Consider the following 14,272-nt stretch of genomic DNA (forward strand, 5'->3'; position numbering starts at 1 on the left):
ATCATGCAGTAAAGTTACAGTCAGTAAGCAGTTACACCGGCAGGGCCCAGGTGGCAATAAATTAGTAAAACCAAAAGCTTACCTTGACTTGGAAGAGTTCCAGTGTTGTGCCCTCTCTGGCATCTCCTTAATTTTGGAAGAAATTAATTTGATCAAAACTGTTCAACTATTTTCTTCTCTCTCTCTCTTTGAGTCAACTACTCACCACATGTTATGCACTGCAGTGCTAGCTAGCTGTAGCTTATGCTTTCAGTACTAGATTAATTCTCTAATCCTTTGATTGGGTGGACAACATGTCAGTTCATGTTGCAAGAGCTCTGATAGGTTGGAGGACGTCCTCCGGAAGTTGTCATAATTACTGTGTAAGTCTATGGAAGGGGGTGAGAACCATTAGCCTCCTAAGTTTTGTATTGAAGTCAATGTATCCAGAGGAGGACGGAAGCTAACTATCCTCCGGCTACACCATGGTGCTACCCTACAGAGTGCTGCTGGGGCTACTGTAAATTAGTGTGTTTTAATCAATTATTTGGTGACATGTGATTATATTTAGTATCGTTTTATTTTAAAAGGATAACAGTTTAAAAGTTTAAAAATATATTTTTTTATGAAAATCACTGAGGAGGATGGTCCTACCCTTCCTCCTCTGAGGAGCCTCCACTGGGTAACTAGCTAGCTAGCCTAGTTGGTAGACCCAGCAAAAACGCCAGCTAACGTTTACTATCTAGCTAGCTACAGTTAGCTACAGTGGGGAGAACAAGTATTTGATACACTGCCGATTTAGCAGGTTTTCCTACTTACAAAGCATGTAGAGGTCTGTAATTTTTATCATAGGTACACTTCAACTGTGAGAGACGGAATCTAAAACAAAAATCCAGAAAATCACATTGTATGATTTTTAAGTAATTAATTTGCATTTTATTGCATGACATAAGTATTTGATCACCTACCAACCAGTAAGAATTCCGGCTCTCACAGACCTGTTAGTTTTTCTTTAAGAAGCCCTCCTGTTCTCCACTCATTACCTGTATTAACTGCACCTGTTTGAACTCGTTACCTGTATAAAAGACACCTGTCCACACACTCAATCAAACAGACTCCAACCTCTCCACAATGGCCAAGACCAGAGAGCTGTGTAAGGACATCAGGGATAAAATTGTAGACCTGCACAAGGCTGGGATGGGCTACAGGACAATAGGCAAGCAGCTTAGTGAGAAGGCAACAACTGTTGACGCAATTATTAGAAAATGGAAGAAGTTCAAGATGACGGTCAATCACCCTCGGTCTGGGGCTCCATGCAAGATCTCACCTCGTGGGGCATCAATGATCATGAGGAAGGTGAGGGATCAGCCCAGAACTACACGGCAGGACCTGGTCAATGACCTGAAGAGAGCTGGGACCACAGTCTCAAAGAAAACCATTAGTAACACACTATGCCGTCATGGATTAAAATCCTGCAGCGCACGCAAGGTCCCCCTGCTCAAGCCAGCGCATGTCCAGGCCCGTCTGAAGTTTGCCAATGACCATCTGGATGATCCAGAGGAGGAATGGGAGAAGGTCATGTGGTCTGATGAGACAAAAATAGAGCTTTTTGGTCTAAACTCCACTAAACGTGTTTGGAGGAAGAAGAAGGATGAGTACAACCCCAAGAACACCATCCCAACCGTGAAGCATGAAGGTGGAAACATCATTCTTTGGGGATGATTTTCTGCAAAGGGGACAGGACGACTGCACCGTATTGAGGGGAGGATGGATGGGGCCATGTATCGCGAGATCTTGGCCAACAACCTCCTTCCCTCAGCAAGAGCATTGAAGATGGGTCGTGGCTGGGTCTTCCTGCATGACAACGACCCGAAACACACAGCCAGGGCAACTAAGGAGTGGCTCCGTAAGAAGCATCTCAAGGTCCTGGAGTGGCCTAGCCAGTCTCCAGACCTGAACCCAATAGAAAATCTTTGGAGGGAGCTGAAAGTCCGTATTGCCCAGCGACAGCCCCGAAACCTGAAGGATCTGGAGAAGGTCTGTATGGAGGAGTGGGCCAAAATCCCTGCTGCAGTGTGTGCAAACCTGGTCAAGACCTACAGGAAACGTATGATCTCTGTAATTGCAAACAAAGGTTTCTGTACCAAATATTAAGTTCTGCTTTGTTGATGTATCAAATACTTATGTCATGCAATAAAATTCAAATTAATTACTTAAAAATCATACAATGTGATTTTCTGGATTTTTGTTTTAGATTCCGTCTCTCACAGTTGAAGTGTACCTATGATAAAAATTACAGACCTCTACATGCTTTGTAAGTAGGAAAACCTGCAAAATCGGCAGTGTATCAAATACTTGTTCTCCCCACTGTATCTAACCAACACTAGGCTAGCTAGCCAGCAAACGCTAGCTAACTACCTCTGTTAAATCATCCAGCAGAATTCATTTATCCAAACAAGCAAAACAAATTACATGGGAAACTTACTTTCTCTCTCCTGTGTTGATGTTTTTGACCTACAACACTTTGTTTCTTTCATGGCAATCTTTCATGTCCGGATTTTGAACACTGACCTTCTCGACCCTGTTCTTTGCGTATGTTACATGATGTCAGTGTCAACACGTGGGCACGTTTGAGGTCGTCGTTATTTCGATCATGTTGTGCAGATCGGCAGATCTTGACATGATGCCTTAATTCCTGGGATAAATAAATAATTGCACCAATGAATCCCATCCAAACGTGAGAATGTTCCTAAACAGTGAAACCCGTGCAAGGTTGCATGATGGAATAATAGTTTGTCTTATGAACATTTAAAGTGCATTTATAAACTATGATTCAACCAAGCTTAATAGGCTTAAAATTTGACAAGCACAAATTACTCACAATTTTAATTAAACCTTTTATTTTATTTTATTGATGGTTAAAGTAAGTGACCCATTGTCAAATGCACCGTGAAATGATTTAACAATGTAAAGTATTTTTTATGTGAACCGTTTGTGAACCCGTTTTTGCGATTGGGACTGGGCATCAGACTCCAGAGCCCTTTATTGCAGCGGTGTGTCAATGAGGTGGTCGGTCTTCAATTGGCTAACACTTATCACATGCTATGTGCAGGCTGAAATATGGTGCATTGGGATGCTATTGGAAACTTTAACATTTGTAACAAGCAGGGTAACAAGCATTCATTGTTACACCCCTTTAATTGCAGACTAATTACCACCACTTTACAATGTAACTATTAATTACTACAATTACTTACAATACTTCTTAAAGTGTAATTGCTCATGTAAATACACTATAATGAGGACCCCTTAAAATGAGGTGTTACCGAATTTCCCTTCAGAAATTCAGAAACCCCCCCCCCACCCTTCACACGCCCTAAGGTTACAAGTCTATTATACAGTCTTTCACTGAGATGCATTTTACTAAAAGCTTTTTAAAAATTGACTAAAGCTTAACAATGTTAACAAGCAAAACTATTATGTCACATCTTCCACTTCACTACACTAGAATTGTTGCTGTAGTGTCTTGTACAGTAATAGAGTCACAGCAGGCTCAATCTAATCTATACTTTATACATCAGAATATTGTGTGACCTTCCAAATCAACAAGGCAACGTTTTTAAATTCAGCTCAGTAGGATTACAGCGACCCAGTAGGAGGCCTGGGAAACATTGGATAAGAGGATAAGAATGTACCTTCTTGTGTTCGGGTTCTGGGTTTGTTGACTGTGCTATAGATCGCAGATGGATCCTCAGCTGCATGTGCTGCAGGTTGGGGGGGGGCAACACCAGGGCAGTTGAATTTCAACACATCAGACCGTCCCTCTGTCTATCCTCTGCTGTGTCCCTTGTGACAGAAGTGGATTTGGAAGTCCTCTTTCTGAACCACAGAAGGCCGAGGAGGAGAATGAGAACCAGAGCAACAACTGTGATTCATACAGCTGCATTCTTAACAGGTGTTTGTTTTCCTAATACAATGATCAATTAATTGTAGAGTTCTTAGCTCCTTTCTCATTCAGAGTCTCACAGTAATATTCTCCACTGTCTTCAGGGCTGATGTTGGTGATGTAGCTCCTTCCAGATGCTTTGTGTGAGGTTACTGTCTTTTTAAGCCAGGTGGGTTGGCATCACTGCTACAGGTCAGAGTAACTGAACTGCCCCGTACTATTTCACCAGAGGGACTGACTGCCACTGAGATGCTGTTTGATTTGTATCTGACCATTAGAGTCACTTCAGGAGAGTGGAGATTCTCTTGACTGTTTACAGCACAGGAGTTGCTGCCTGCATCCTCACAGTTGACTGAGGATATGTACCAAGAGGAAGAGTTGTATTGTAGATATTGTTTGTTCTTGTACCAGATGTAGGTGGGGTTGTCACTCAGAGGGGAGATGGTTCTGCAGGTCAGATTCACCTGTGATCCCTCTGTCACCATGGTAGGTGTCAACCACACCTTCAGGTCTATCACAGACAGAGTGACTCCACCTGAGGCAGGTCTCCAACTGTATAAAATCAAATGTTGTCACATGCGCCGAATACAACAGGTGTAGACCTTACCGTGAAATGCTTATTTACAAGCCCTTAACCAACAATGCTGAATTTTTAACAATGTAAGAAAATATTTGCTAAAAATAAATAAAAGTAGCACAATAAAATAACAATAATGAGGCTATATACAGGGGGTACCGGTACCGAGACAATGTGCAGGGGTACAGGTTAGTCGAGGGAATTAACACCATGCAGCCTGCCATTCTCGCCAGAAAACTTAACTCACAGCTCAATTGACCGCTGCCTTATCCCATGGATTATGGATTTTATAACTGACCGGCCAGAGAGTGTATGCTAATGGACCCTATCAGACACTCTACTCACTTGCACAGGTTCACCACAAGGGTGCGTACTGTCACACCTCCTTTTATTCTCTACACCCCTCAAACTCAACTCTGATTTAGACCTGGGACACCAGGTGGGTGCAATTATCAGGTAGAACAGAAAACCAGCAGGAACAGGACCTCGTAGGGTAAGAGTTGAATACCCCTGCTTTACACCAGTGACTGTCAGAGTGCCCACGCAAACCGCCATCTTTTGAAGTTTGCTGATGACACAGACTCTCAGGGTCTGAGCAGGACCACAGCCCAGCCCTCCAGGACTTAATTGACTGGTGTGACAGTGCGCTGCTGGAGTTCAATATCTCCAAGATTAAGGAAATGGTTGTCGACTTCAGAGGAAGCCCACAAGGTTGGACCTGGTTATCATCCATGGTGAGGAGGTGGACAGTGTGGACCAGTTTAAATATCTTGGTACCGTTTTTGATTACATCCTGAAGTTTGAGCCTAACACATCATCAAAAAAGCCCACCAGAGACAATACTTCCTTAGGAAACTGAACTCATTCAGGTGTCCACAAATCAATATCGCAAACTTTTACAGTTCTTTCATCAATTGTGTTCTGTGTTTCTCCTTCATATGCTAGTTCACATCCCTCTCTGTCCAAACACAGGAGGCTGCTGAGGGGAGGCTCCTAATAATGACCGGAACGGAGTAAATGGAATGACATCATACACCTGGAAACCATGTGGTTGATGTATTTGTTACTGTTCCACTGATTCCGCTCCAGTCATTACCAGAGCCCATATTCCCCAAGTTGCCACCAACCTCCTGTGCCTCCAAGCCATTGTGAACACCTGCTCTAAGATCACTAGGGTTGCTCTCAGAAGTCAGGGCTCATTCTTTGAGCAGCAGGCCAGGAGGAAGGCTTTTTAACAGTGTTTTATTTTACAATTATACTGTTTGTGTGTGTTTGTCCTGTCTGAAGCACCCTATCAGCCCTGAACGAATTGCCGCTCTGGATTAATAATTTTGTATTGTATTGTATTGTATAACTAATTTACTGCCTGGTGATGTCACCAGGCAAGCCAAAACTTTATCCCACCAAAACAGGCTGAAATTTCAGGTTGTCTTTTCAAACAGCTCTAACACTAAAAGGGTATTATCATTATTTTCACAATTTCACAGTATTATTCCAACCTCATAGTGTGGAAATATATATAAAACAGGAAAATCACGTTTCTGACTGCACTGGGCCTTTAAGAACAAGTTGATTGACAAAGTCATAAAAAAATTGGAAGAATTGAATAAAGCACCTTTAGGCTATGATAAAATATATATATATGGTTGGTGGTAATAATCTACACATTTTCTTAATTTAGAACGGGTCATAAATGTAGGTTATGATAATAATAGGTCCTCATTGCTTGTATTTATATCCTGTTCCTCCAGGGGGTAAAGACAACCACCTCGTCTTGGTTGACCTTTGACCACAGGGTATGGACGGACTGTAGTGATGCGCGGGTTGACTCATAATCCGCTGTCCTACTCCGGCTTTATTCTCTCTCTGCTCAGGAAACATTGTATAATGAATGGGTGATTGACTTTCTGTATGCTGACCAGACCGTTCCCTGACTCGTTAAAACTTTTCACCGAAACCTCCAGTACAAACCTGAATTTACTGTATCTTTGAAAAAGTTTTAAATCCCTTTGTCTTCTCTGAATGTCCTAGAGTTTTATGCCTCATCTATAAACTCTATACTATACTCAACGTAATGGCAGATGTGGATGCTATGTGATGCTATGTGAAAAATGGCAGATGTGGATGCTATGTAAAAAAATTAAAAATAATAATAATAATGTCTTTGCCCTGTGAAAGTTCCATAAGCAGAATAACAAATATTAAGGGAACTACAGTAGTTAGTGTAATGGGCTTTACTAGGACAAATATTTGTATATCTTTTCTTTCCATTTCCTCCAGTCTTGTCCCAAGGGGGATGGGGTCCAAAGGAAATGAGTCAAATGGGTTTCTGAGAATCCTAGAGAAGTTGTAACGTAATTTGTTATAAGTTGTAGAGTAATGTTAAGTTTTTTTTAATGTATATTTTGTTGGCTACAGCAATCATTCTATGCACACAGAATTTTCTTCAATTAGATATGTTTTTGCTCTAAACCCCGGTTGATGGGCTAGTACGTGCACAATATGTCCCAAGAGGCCAGATGTAATTGTGAGGAACAGATAGCATCTTCACCTCCCTCCTCTCCTCTCCTCAATCCTGCGAGCAGCCACCCGGACAGAGAACGCAACAGGTCTAATCTTGGATAGTCTCAAACAAGCTTTTTTGACGTAGAATTCAAATTACTGTTGCTGAAATTAATATAATAATCTTTAAATTATTATATTGACAAAAAGTAGAGCAACTGTAAGCAAAGATGATTAGAATAGCGATGGAACACGTAAAGAAGCATCCAGGGGTAAGTACTTATTTTTGTTCTATGGTTTATTGCCCTAAGTGAGTTGGTAGTAATATTTCATGAAAGTTTCATAATTTATGTTGTCGGTGTGTAATATGCTACCAGTTGTTGCTCAAATGAATCATGAAATTATCAAAGTGAATTATCAAAATGACTTTGGATGGCAGTTCCAAACATCAATTAACCCCATAGGCTAAGTGTCATTAGGCAAATTGAAATTAAATACAAGTTTAAACTCTAAATAGGCTTCACTACTACATTTTAACAAATAAAAAAATGTTTTTTTGAAACAGTGTCAGGCAGACAGGCAGGCAGGCAGGCAGACTTATCCACTCACAGACAGACTGACAGACAGAGACATATACAGTCACAGGCAGACAGACAGACAGGACAGTTTCAAGAATGTAAAAATGTGACCGATATCCTGTTCAGAATTAATTCTAACAAGGCTCTTAGTTTTTTTAACTGCAAGACCATTTTATAAAAAATGCTTTTGGGTCGATTGACTTTACATTTCATATGCCGGGTCATGACAATCTCCCGGTCACAAATATGTAACATTCTGGGAAGATTCAACCTTTTTAACCCATCGAAATATCCCCTATGACCCCCAATTAAGTCACTTCCTGTAATCGCAGGAAGCTGAAATTCAACATAGGGCCTCCTGGGGACACTAACAGGTTTAAAATATTTACAGTGAGGGAAAAAAGTATTTGATCCCCTGCTGATTTTGTACGTTTGCCCACTGACAAAGACATGATCAGTCTATAATTTTAATGGTAGGTTTATTTGAACAGTGAGAGACAGAATAACAACAAAAAAATCCAGAAAAAACGCATGTCAAAAATGTTATAAATTGATTTGCATTTTAATGAGGGAAATAAGTATTTGACCCCTCTGCAAAACATGACTTAGTACTTGGTGGCAAAACCCTTGTTAGCAATCACAGAGGTCAGACGTTTCTTGTAGTTGGCCACCAGGTTTGCACACATCTCAGGAGGGATTTTGTCCCACTCCTCTTCGCAGAACTTCTCCAAGTCATTAAGGTTTCGAGGCTGACGTTTGGCAACTCGAACCTTCAGCTCCCTCCACAGATTTTCTCTGTGTGGCTGTGTGGCTAGGCCACTCCAGGACCTTAATGTGCTTCTTCTTGAGCCACTCCTTTGTTGCCTTGGCCGTGTGTTTTAGGTCATTGTCATGCTGGAATAGCATCCACAACCCATTTTCAATGCCCTGGCTGAGGGAAGGAGGTTCTCACCCAAGATTTGATGGTACATGGCACCGTCCATCGTCCCTTTGATGCGGTGAAGTTGTCCTGTCCCCTTAGCAGAAAAACACCCCCAAAGCATAATGTTTCCACCTCCATGTTTGACGGTGGGGATGGTGTTCTTGGGGTCATAGGCAGCATTCCTCCTCCTCCAAACACGGCGAGTTGAGTTGATGCCAAAGAGCTCGATTTTGGTCTCATCTGACCACAACACTTTCACCCAGTTCTCCTCTGAATCATTCATTGGCAAACTTCAGATGGGCCTGTATATGTGCTTTCTTGAGCAGGGGGACCTTGCGGGCGCTGCAGGATTTCAGTCCTTCACGGCGTAGTGTGTTACCAATTTTTTTCTTGGTGACTAGTGTCCCAGCTGCCTTGAGATCATTGACAAGATCCTCCTGTGTAGTTCTGGGCTGATTCCTCACCGTTCTCATGATCATTGCAACTCCACGAGGTGAGATCTTGCATGGAGCCCCAGGCTGAGGGAGATTGACAGGTCTTTTGTGTTTCTTCCATTTGCGAATAATCGCACCAGCTGTTGTCACCTTCTCATCAAGCTGCTTGGCGATGGTCTTGTAGCCCATTCCAGCCTTGTGTAGGTCTACAATCTTGTCCCTGACATCCTTGGAGAGCTCTTTGGTCTTGGCCATGGTGGAGAGTTTGGAATCTGATTGATTGCTTCTGTGGACAGGTGTCTTTTACACCCTTTAAGGGAGTGCTCCTAATCTCAGCTCGTTACCTGTATAAAAGACACATGGGAGCCAGAAATCTTTCTGATTGAGAGGGGGTCAAATACTTATTTCCCTCATTAAAATGCAAATTAATTTATAAAATATTTTACATGTGTTTTTCTGGATATTTTTGTTGTTATTCTGTCTCTGTCACGATCGTTGAGAGACGGGTCGGACCAAGGTGCAGCGTGAAAAGCGCCCAATAAGCATACAAACCAAAACAAGAAACAACGTAACATGAAGCTCAAAGGGCTATACACACACCAGCCTAACAGGAACAAGATCCCACAATACACAGTAGGCAATAGGCTACCTAAGTATGATCCCCAATCAGAGACAACGAGCGACAGCTGCCTCTGATTGGGAATCACACCCGGCCAGACATAGAAATAGAAAACTAGAACATAAACATAGAATATCTTCCACACCCTGACTCAACAAACAAGAGTTCTATAGGTCAGGGCGTGACAGTACCCCCCCCCCCCCCCCCCAAAAGGTGCGGACTCTGGCCGCACAAACCTGACATGACAGGGGAGGGTCCGGGTGGGCTTCCCCCTTGGGGGCGGCTTCCGGCTCTGGGCGTGACGACCTCTCCCTCTCTGCCTCCCCGTTGCGCCCCAGGTCTGGTCTGGACCTTGGCGCGATGCTTCCCCTCTCCTTCCTCCCACAATGCACCAAGCCCTGTCTGGACCCTGGTGTGGGAGACCCCGAACCTGGAGAGGGGCTGATGTCTGGGCCTGGATCGGCCATCCTCCCGCGATGCACCAAGCCCTGTCTGGACCCTGGTGTGGGAGGCCCTGACCCTGGAGAGGGGCTGACGTCTGGACCCGGAGTAGAGCCGCTGACCGTAGCCGGATCAGGCACCAGTGGAGCGAACTGCTCTGGCTCCGGAGTGGAGCCGCTCACCGGAGCTGAACTAGACCCTGGTGGAGTGGACTACTCTGGCTCCGGAGTGGAGCCGCTGACCGGAGCTGGACATGGCACCGGTGGAGCGGACTGCTCTGGCTCCGGAGTAGAGCAGCTGACCGGAGCTGGATCAGGTACCGGTGGAGCGGATTGCTCTGGCTCCGGAATGGAGCAGCTGACCGGAGCTGGACTTGGCACTGGTGGAACGGGCCGGGCCGGCCTGGGGACACGCACCACTGGTCTGGTGCACGGAGCAGGGACGGGCCTGGCCGGACTGGAGACACGCACCACAGGTCTGGTGCGAGGAGCAGGAACGGGCCGGAGACACGCACCACAGGTCTGGTGCGAGGAGCAGGGTCGGGTCGGGCCGGCCTGGAAACACGCACCACAGGTCTGGTGCGAGGAGCAGGAACGGGCTGGGCCGGACTGGGAACACGCACCACTGGCCTGGTGCGGGGAGCAGGTACGGGGCGTACCGGGCTGGCGACATGCACCACTGGTTTGGTGCGAGGAGTAGGTACGGGCCGTACCGGACTGGATACACGCACCACTGGTTTGGTGCAGGCACGGGCCGTGCCGGACTGGGAACACGCACCACTGGCTTGGTGCGAGGAGCAGGCACGGACCTTACCGGACTGGGAGCACGCACCACTGGCTTAGTGCGAGAAGCAGGCACGAGGCGTACCGGACTGGGAACCGCCGCTGGAGGTCTACGACTGTACCAGTCCTTTACTCTCCGCGCCCAATCCTCCTCCAGTGAGGACTCCTCCGGGAGCCCCCACGAGTTAAGCAACAGAAACTCATCGTTGTCGTCGTCATCCTCAGTGTAAAACTGTTCCCATTCCTGTTCCCATGGTCGTAGGGACTCCAACTGGAACCCCACCGGGTGCAGTGGTCGGGGCTCTTCTCTCTCGATCCCCGACCATCTCCAAACATGTTTTTATTGGGGCTGCCTCTCGGGCTTCCTCCTCGGCCGGCGCTGTCGGTGTCGCCGTTGCTCCTCTCCTACCCAGGCTTCCTCTGTCTGTTCCTAAGGACGGCGATCCATCCCATCCTGGATCTCCTCCCATGTCCAGGATGTCTGCTCCTGGCCACGCTGCTTGGTCCTCGTTTGGTGGGATCTTCTGTCACGATCGTTGAGAGACGGGTCAGACCAAGGTGCAGCGTAAAAAGCGTACATGTTTATTCACCCAATAAACATACAAACCAAAACAAGAAACAACGTAACGTGAAGTCCAAAGGGCTATACACACACCAGCCTAACAGGACAATACACAGTAGGCAATAGGCTACCTAAGTATGATCCCCAATCAGAGACAACGAGCGACAGCTGCCTCTGATTGGGAATCACACCCGGCCAGACATAGAAATAGAAAACTAGAACATAAACATAGAATATCTAACATAGATTTCCACACCCTGACTCAACAAACAAGAGTTATATAGGTCAGGGCGTGACAGTCTGTCACTGTTCAAATAAACCTACCATTAAAATTATAGACTGATAATTTATTAGTCAGTGGGCAAACGTACAAAATCAGCAGGGGATCAAATACTTTTTTCCCTCACTGTAGCTATTCAGACTTGGTCTACACAGTATGAAAGGGGAAGTTCTACATTAGTCTCCCTGAAAAGGATGCGCACACCCTAGCATAATCTTACATGTGACCTAAAGCAAGACAAAGCAAAGGCTATAATCTGTGGATCCCTCCCTGTGTAATCATATTGATCAGCTGGTCATTGGTTACTGGAACACTGTATTGACAAAGGGTATCTAGAAATGCTCAGAATTCTATGCCTCAGAGTGAATGCAATGTGCATGTTATCTCCCTCTTTCTTCTTACTCTCTCATAGCTCATCCCCCAGTTCTTCTTCATCTTGTTGGGAATGGGAGGAGCCTCCTTGTATTTGGTCCGTCTTGCAAAGGGGCCCCATGTCACGTAAGACTCTTTACCTTTACCCTTATTTGTCATTCTCTTTTTTAATCAATATTGTTTAATCAATTTCTTAATACTATCCAATTAAAACATAAAGTAGTGGATGCCATGACCCTTTTACATCATAAAGCCTTGGCTAAATCAGTTCATGATTGACAGCTTTTTGTAATTTTACATTTACATTTTAGTCATTTAGCAGACGCTCTTATCCAGAGCGACTTACAGTTAGTGCATACATTACTATTTTTAATTTTTTTTTTATTATATATAAAAAAAAAAAAAAAATCATACCCCCCGTGGGAATCGAACCCACAACCCTGGCGTTGCAAACGCCATGCTCTACGAACTGAGCTACATCCCCTGCCGGCCATTCCCTCCCCTACCCTAGACGACGCTAGGCCAATTGTGCGCCGCCCCATGGGTCTCCCGGTCACGGCCGGCTACGACAGAGCCTGGATTCGAACCAGGATCTCTAGTGGCACAGCTAGCACTGTGATGCAGTGCCTTAGACCACTGCGCCACTCGGGAGTAATCCCACCTCTTGTGCCGTTCTGGGGCATCAATTCCCATATCACTACTAAAGGCCTATGCTGCTGCGAGTTTTTGGAAACTAGGTCTGGCCCATGAATAGTTGATCGCAGGCAGACTAACACAGTTCCCTCTGATCCCATTTGTCTGTCCTACTTCGGCCTGCTTTGACTGCTGTGTCACTGTACAGCTGGAACAAGAAGAACAACCCTGAGCCCTGGAATCAGCTTGACCCTACCTACCAGTACAAGGTACAGTACTGCCAACACAGTCAGCAATAGACACACATTAGCTCCACAAAGTGTATGGATCACTGCATCTTATTCGATTCTTGTTTGACTTGACAACAATGTAATAGTAATGTAGCCTATCAATAGTATCAGTTAATATTTTGTATCAATATAAGCAGCCAAGAGCATTACGTAAATCCTGCCATATTGTCTTCTTCACCAGTTTGTGGCCATTGACACTGACTACAAGAACCTGAAGAAGGAGGGACCTCAATTCTGAGTATCTTCCCTCTTGTCCTAACGGCACCAGGTCCAACCCGAAGAATGTCACTGAAGAATTTAAATCTGGGAAGAATTTGTCTCTCAACGCTTCTAATGTATACAAATATTGATGATGATCAAATCTATCAATTTGCTTTTGTTTTATCATAAACACTTCATTGTTAGTTTGGCAGCCGCTAAATGTAACAATGAATGTGCACATTTTGAAAAGACGCAAGAGTGTGTATAGATTTGTTCACCAAATTACACTGAAAAAATATTAGTGTTACAGTTCATATAAGGAAATCAGTCAATTGAAACAAATTAATTTGGCCTGTAGGATTCTAGCTTGAAATATACTTATTCATGTTACCATACCAGAATTTAGTGATTACTTTACATGTATAAGAAATGTATATGTTGGGGGTCAAGGAAGGGTAAAGAGGAATTTGGTGTGTGGAAAGTTACTGAGTGAGAAAAGGGGAAATGCAGAAAGTTCATATTCTGTTAAAATATATTATTGTAGAATATTAATGTTCCTAAAGAGGGAGGCAAAGGGCAACCGTCTAGTTTCAGTTCTTGATAAGGCAGACCAGTAGATGTGGAACTCTACTCGAAATAAGGTCAAAAGTTGAAGAGAGAAGACACTGCTGGGAGGGGGGCCACAGGAGCCCACCCCGAAGACCATCTGATTATGGTCCTATCTCCCACACACACACACACACACACACACATTTCCACGCCCATGAGGGTCCTAGACTAGAATTACTCCGCCTAGTTGGAAGGTATAAAGATGTGCTTGTGTGACTTGTATGTTGTGTTTGCAGCTGAAGCACCCAGTGGGTTGAATAAACTTGGTTTGAGCCAGAGGAAATTCTGTTCTGTTTATGAACTCTCGGAGGCCACTTCCTCCATCTCTTCTAAAGAAGACTATCTACACAAGATCACCTTGTTACAAAACCAATAACTAACCTACTGATTTTGCTGCACTCGTTAGATCTAGGCCTAGCTAATACATAAGGTGACGTAACCTGATTTGATATGTGCATAACAAGGTTATTATAGTTTTGTAATGTATTCTTAGTTTTTATTTCTATTCGTTTTTAGATTTTTATATGAAATTCAGTTTAGTTTCA

The 14,272-nt window shown here is 44.3% G+C and overlaps 1 protein-coding gene across 1 annotated transcript; it reads left to right on the top strand.

Annotated features, from left to right (window-relative positions):
* The first annotated feature begins 7,100 nt into the window (after nucleotides 1-7,100).
* On the top strand, nucleotides 7,101-14,007 carry LOC311150136 (NADH dehydrogenase [ubiquinone] 1 alpha subcomplex subunit 4-like 2). Its single transcript, XM_084187433.1, has 4 exons — nucleotides 7,101-7,276; nucleotides 12,035-12,120; nucleotides 12,836-12,896; nucleotides 13,099-14,007. Exons 1-4 carry the CDS (start codon nucleotides 7,235-7,237, stop codon nucleotides 13,153-13,155), a joined length of 246 nt encoding a protein of 81 aa, XP_084043559.1. The 5' UTR covers nucleotides 7,101-7,234; the 3' UTR covers nucleotides 13,156-14,007.
* Nucleotides 14,008-14,272: the final 265 nt, after the last annotated feature.

Source organism: Coregonus lavaretus (assembly GCF_964263955.1).
Source record: "Coregonus lavaretus genome assembly, chromosome: 22".
Lineage (NCBI taxonomy): Eukaryota > Metazoa > Chordata > Actinopteri > Salmoniformes > Salmonidae > Coregonus > Coregonus lavaretus.

What these genes read in the sequence shown, in the direction of transcription:
- LOC311150136 (XM_084187433.1), top strand. Translation starts at nt 7,235, where the DNA reads ATGATTAGAATAGCGATGGAACACGTAAAGAAGCATCCAGGG. An exon ending in ACGTAAAGAAGCATCCAGGG is followed by an intron (nt 7,277 to 12,034) that starts GTAAGTACTTAT and finishes ACTCTCTCATAG; the next exon opens with CTCATCCCCCAGTTCTTCTT. An exon ending in ACCCTACCTACCAGTACAAG is followed by an intron (nt 12,897 to 13,098) that starts GTACAGTACTGC and finishes CTTCTTCACCAG; the next exon opens with TTTGTGGCCATTGACACTGA.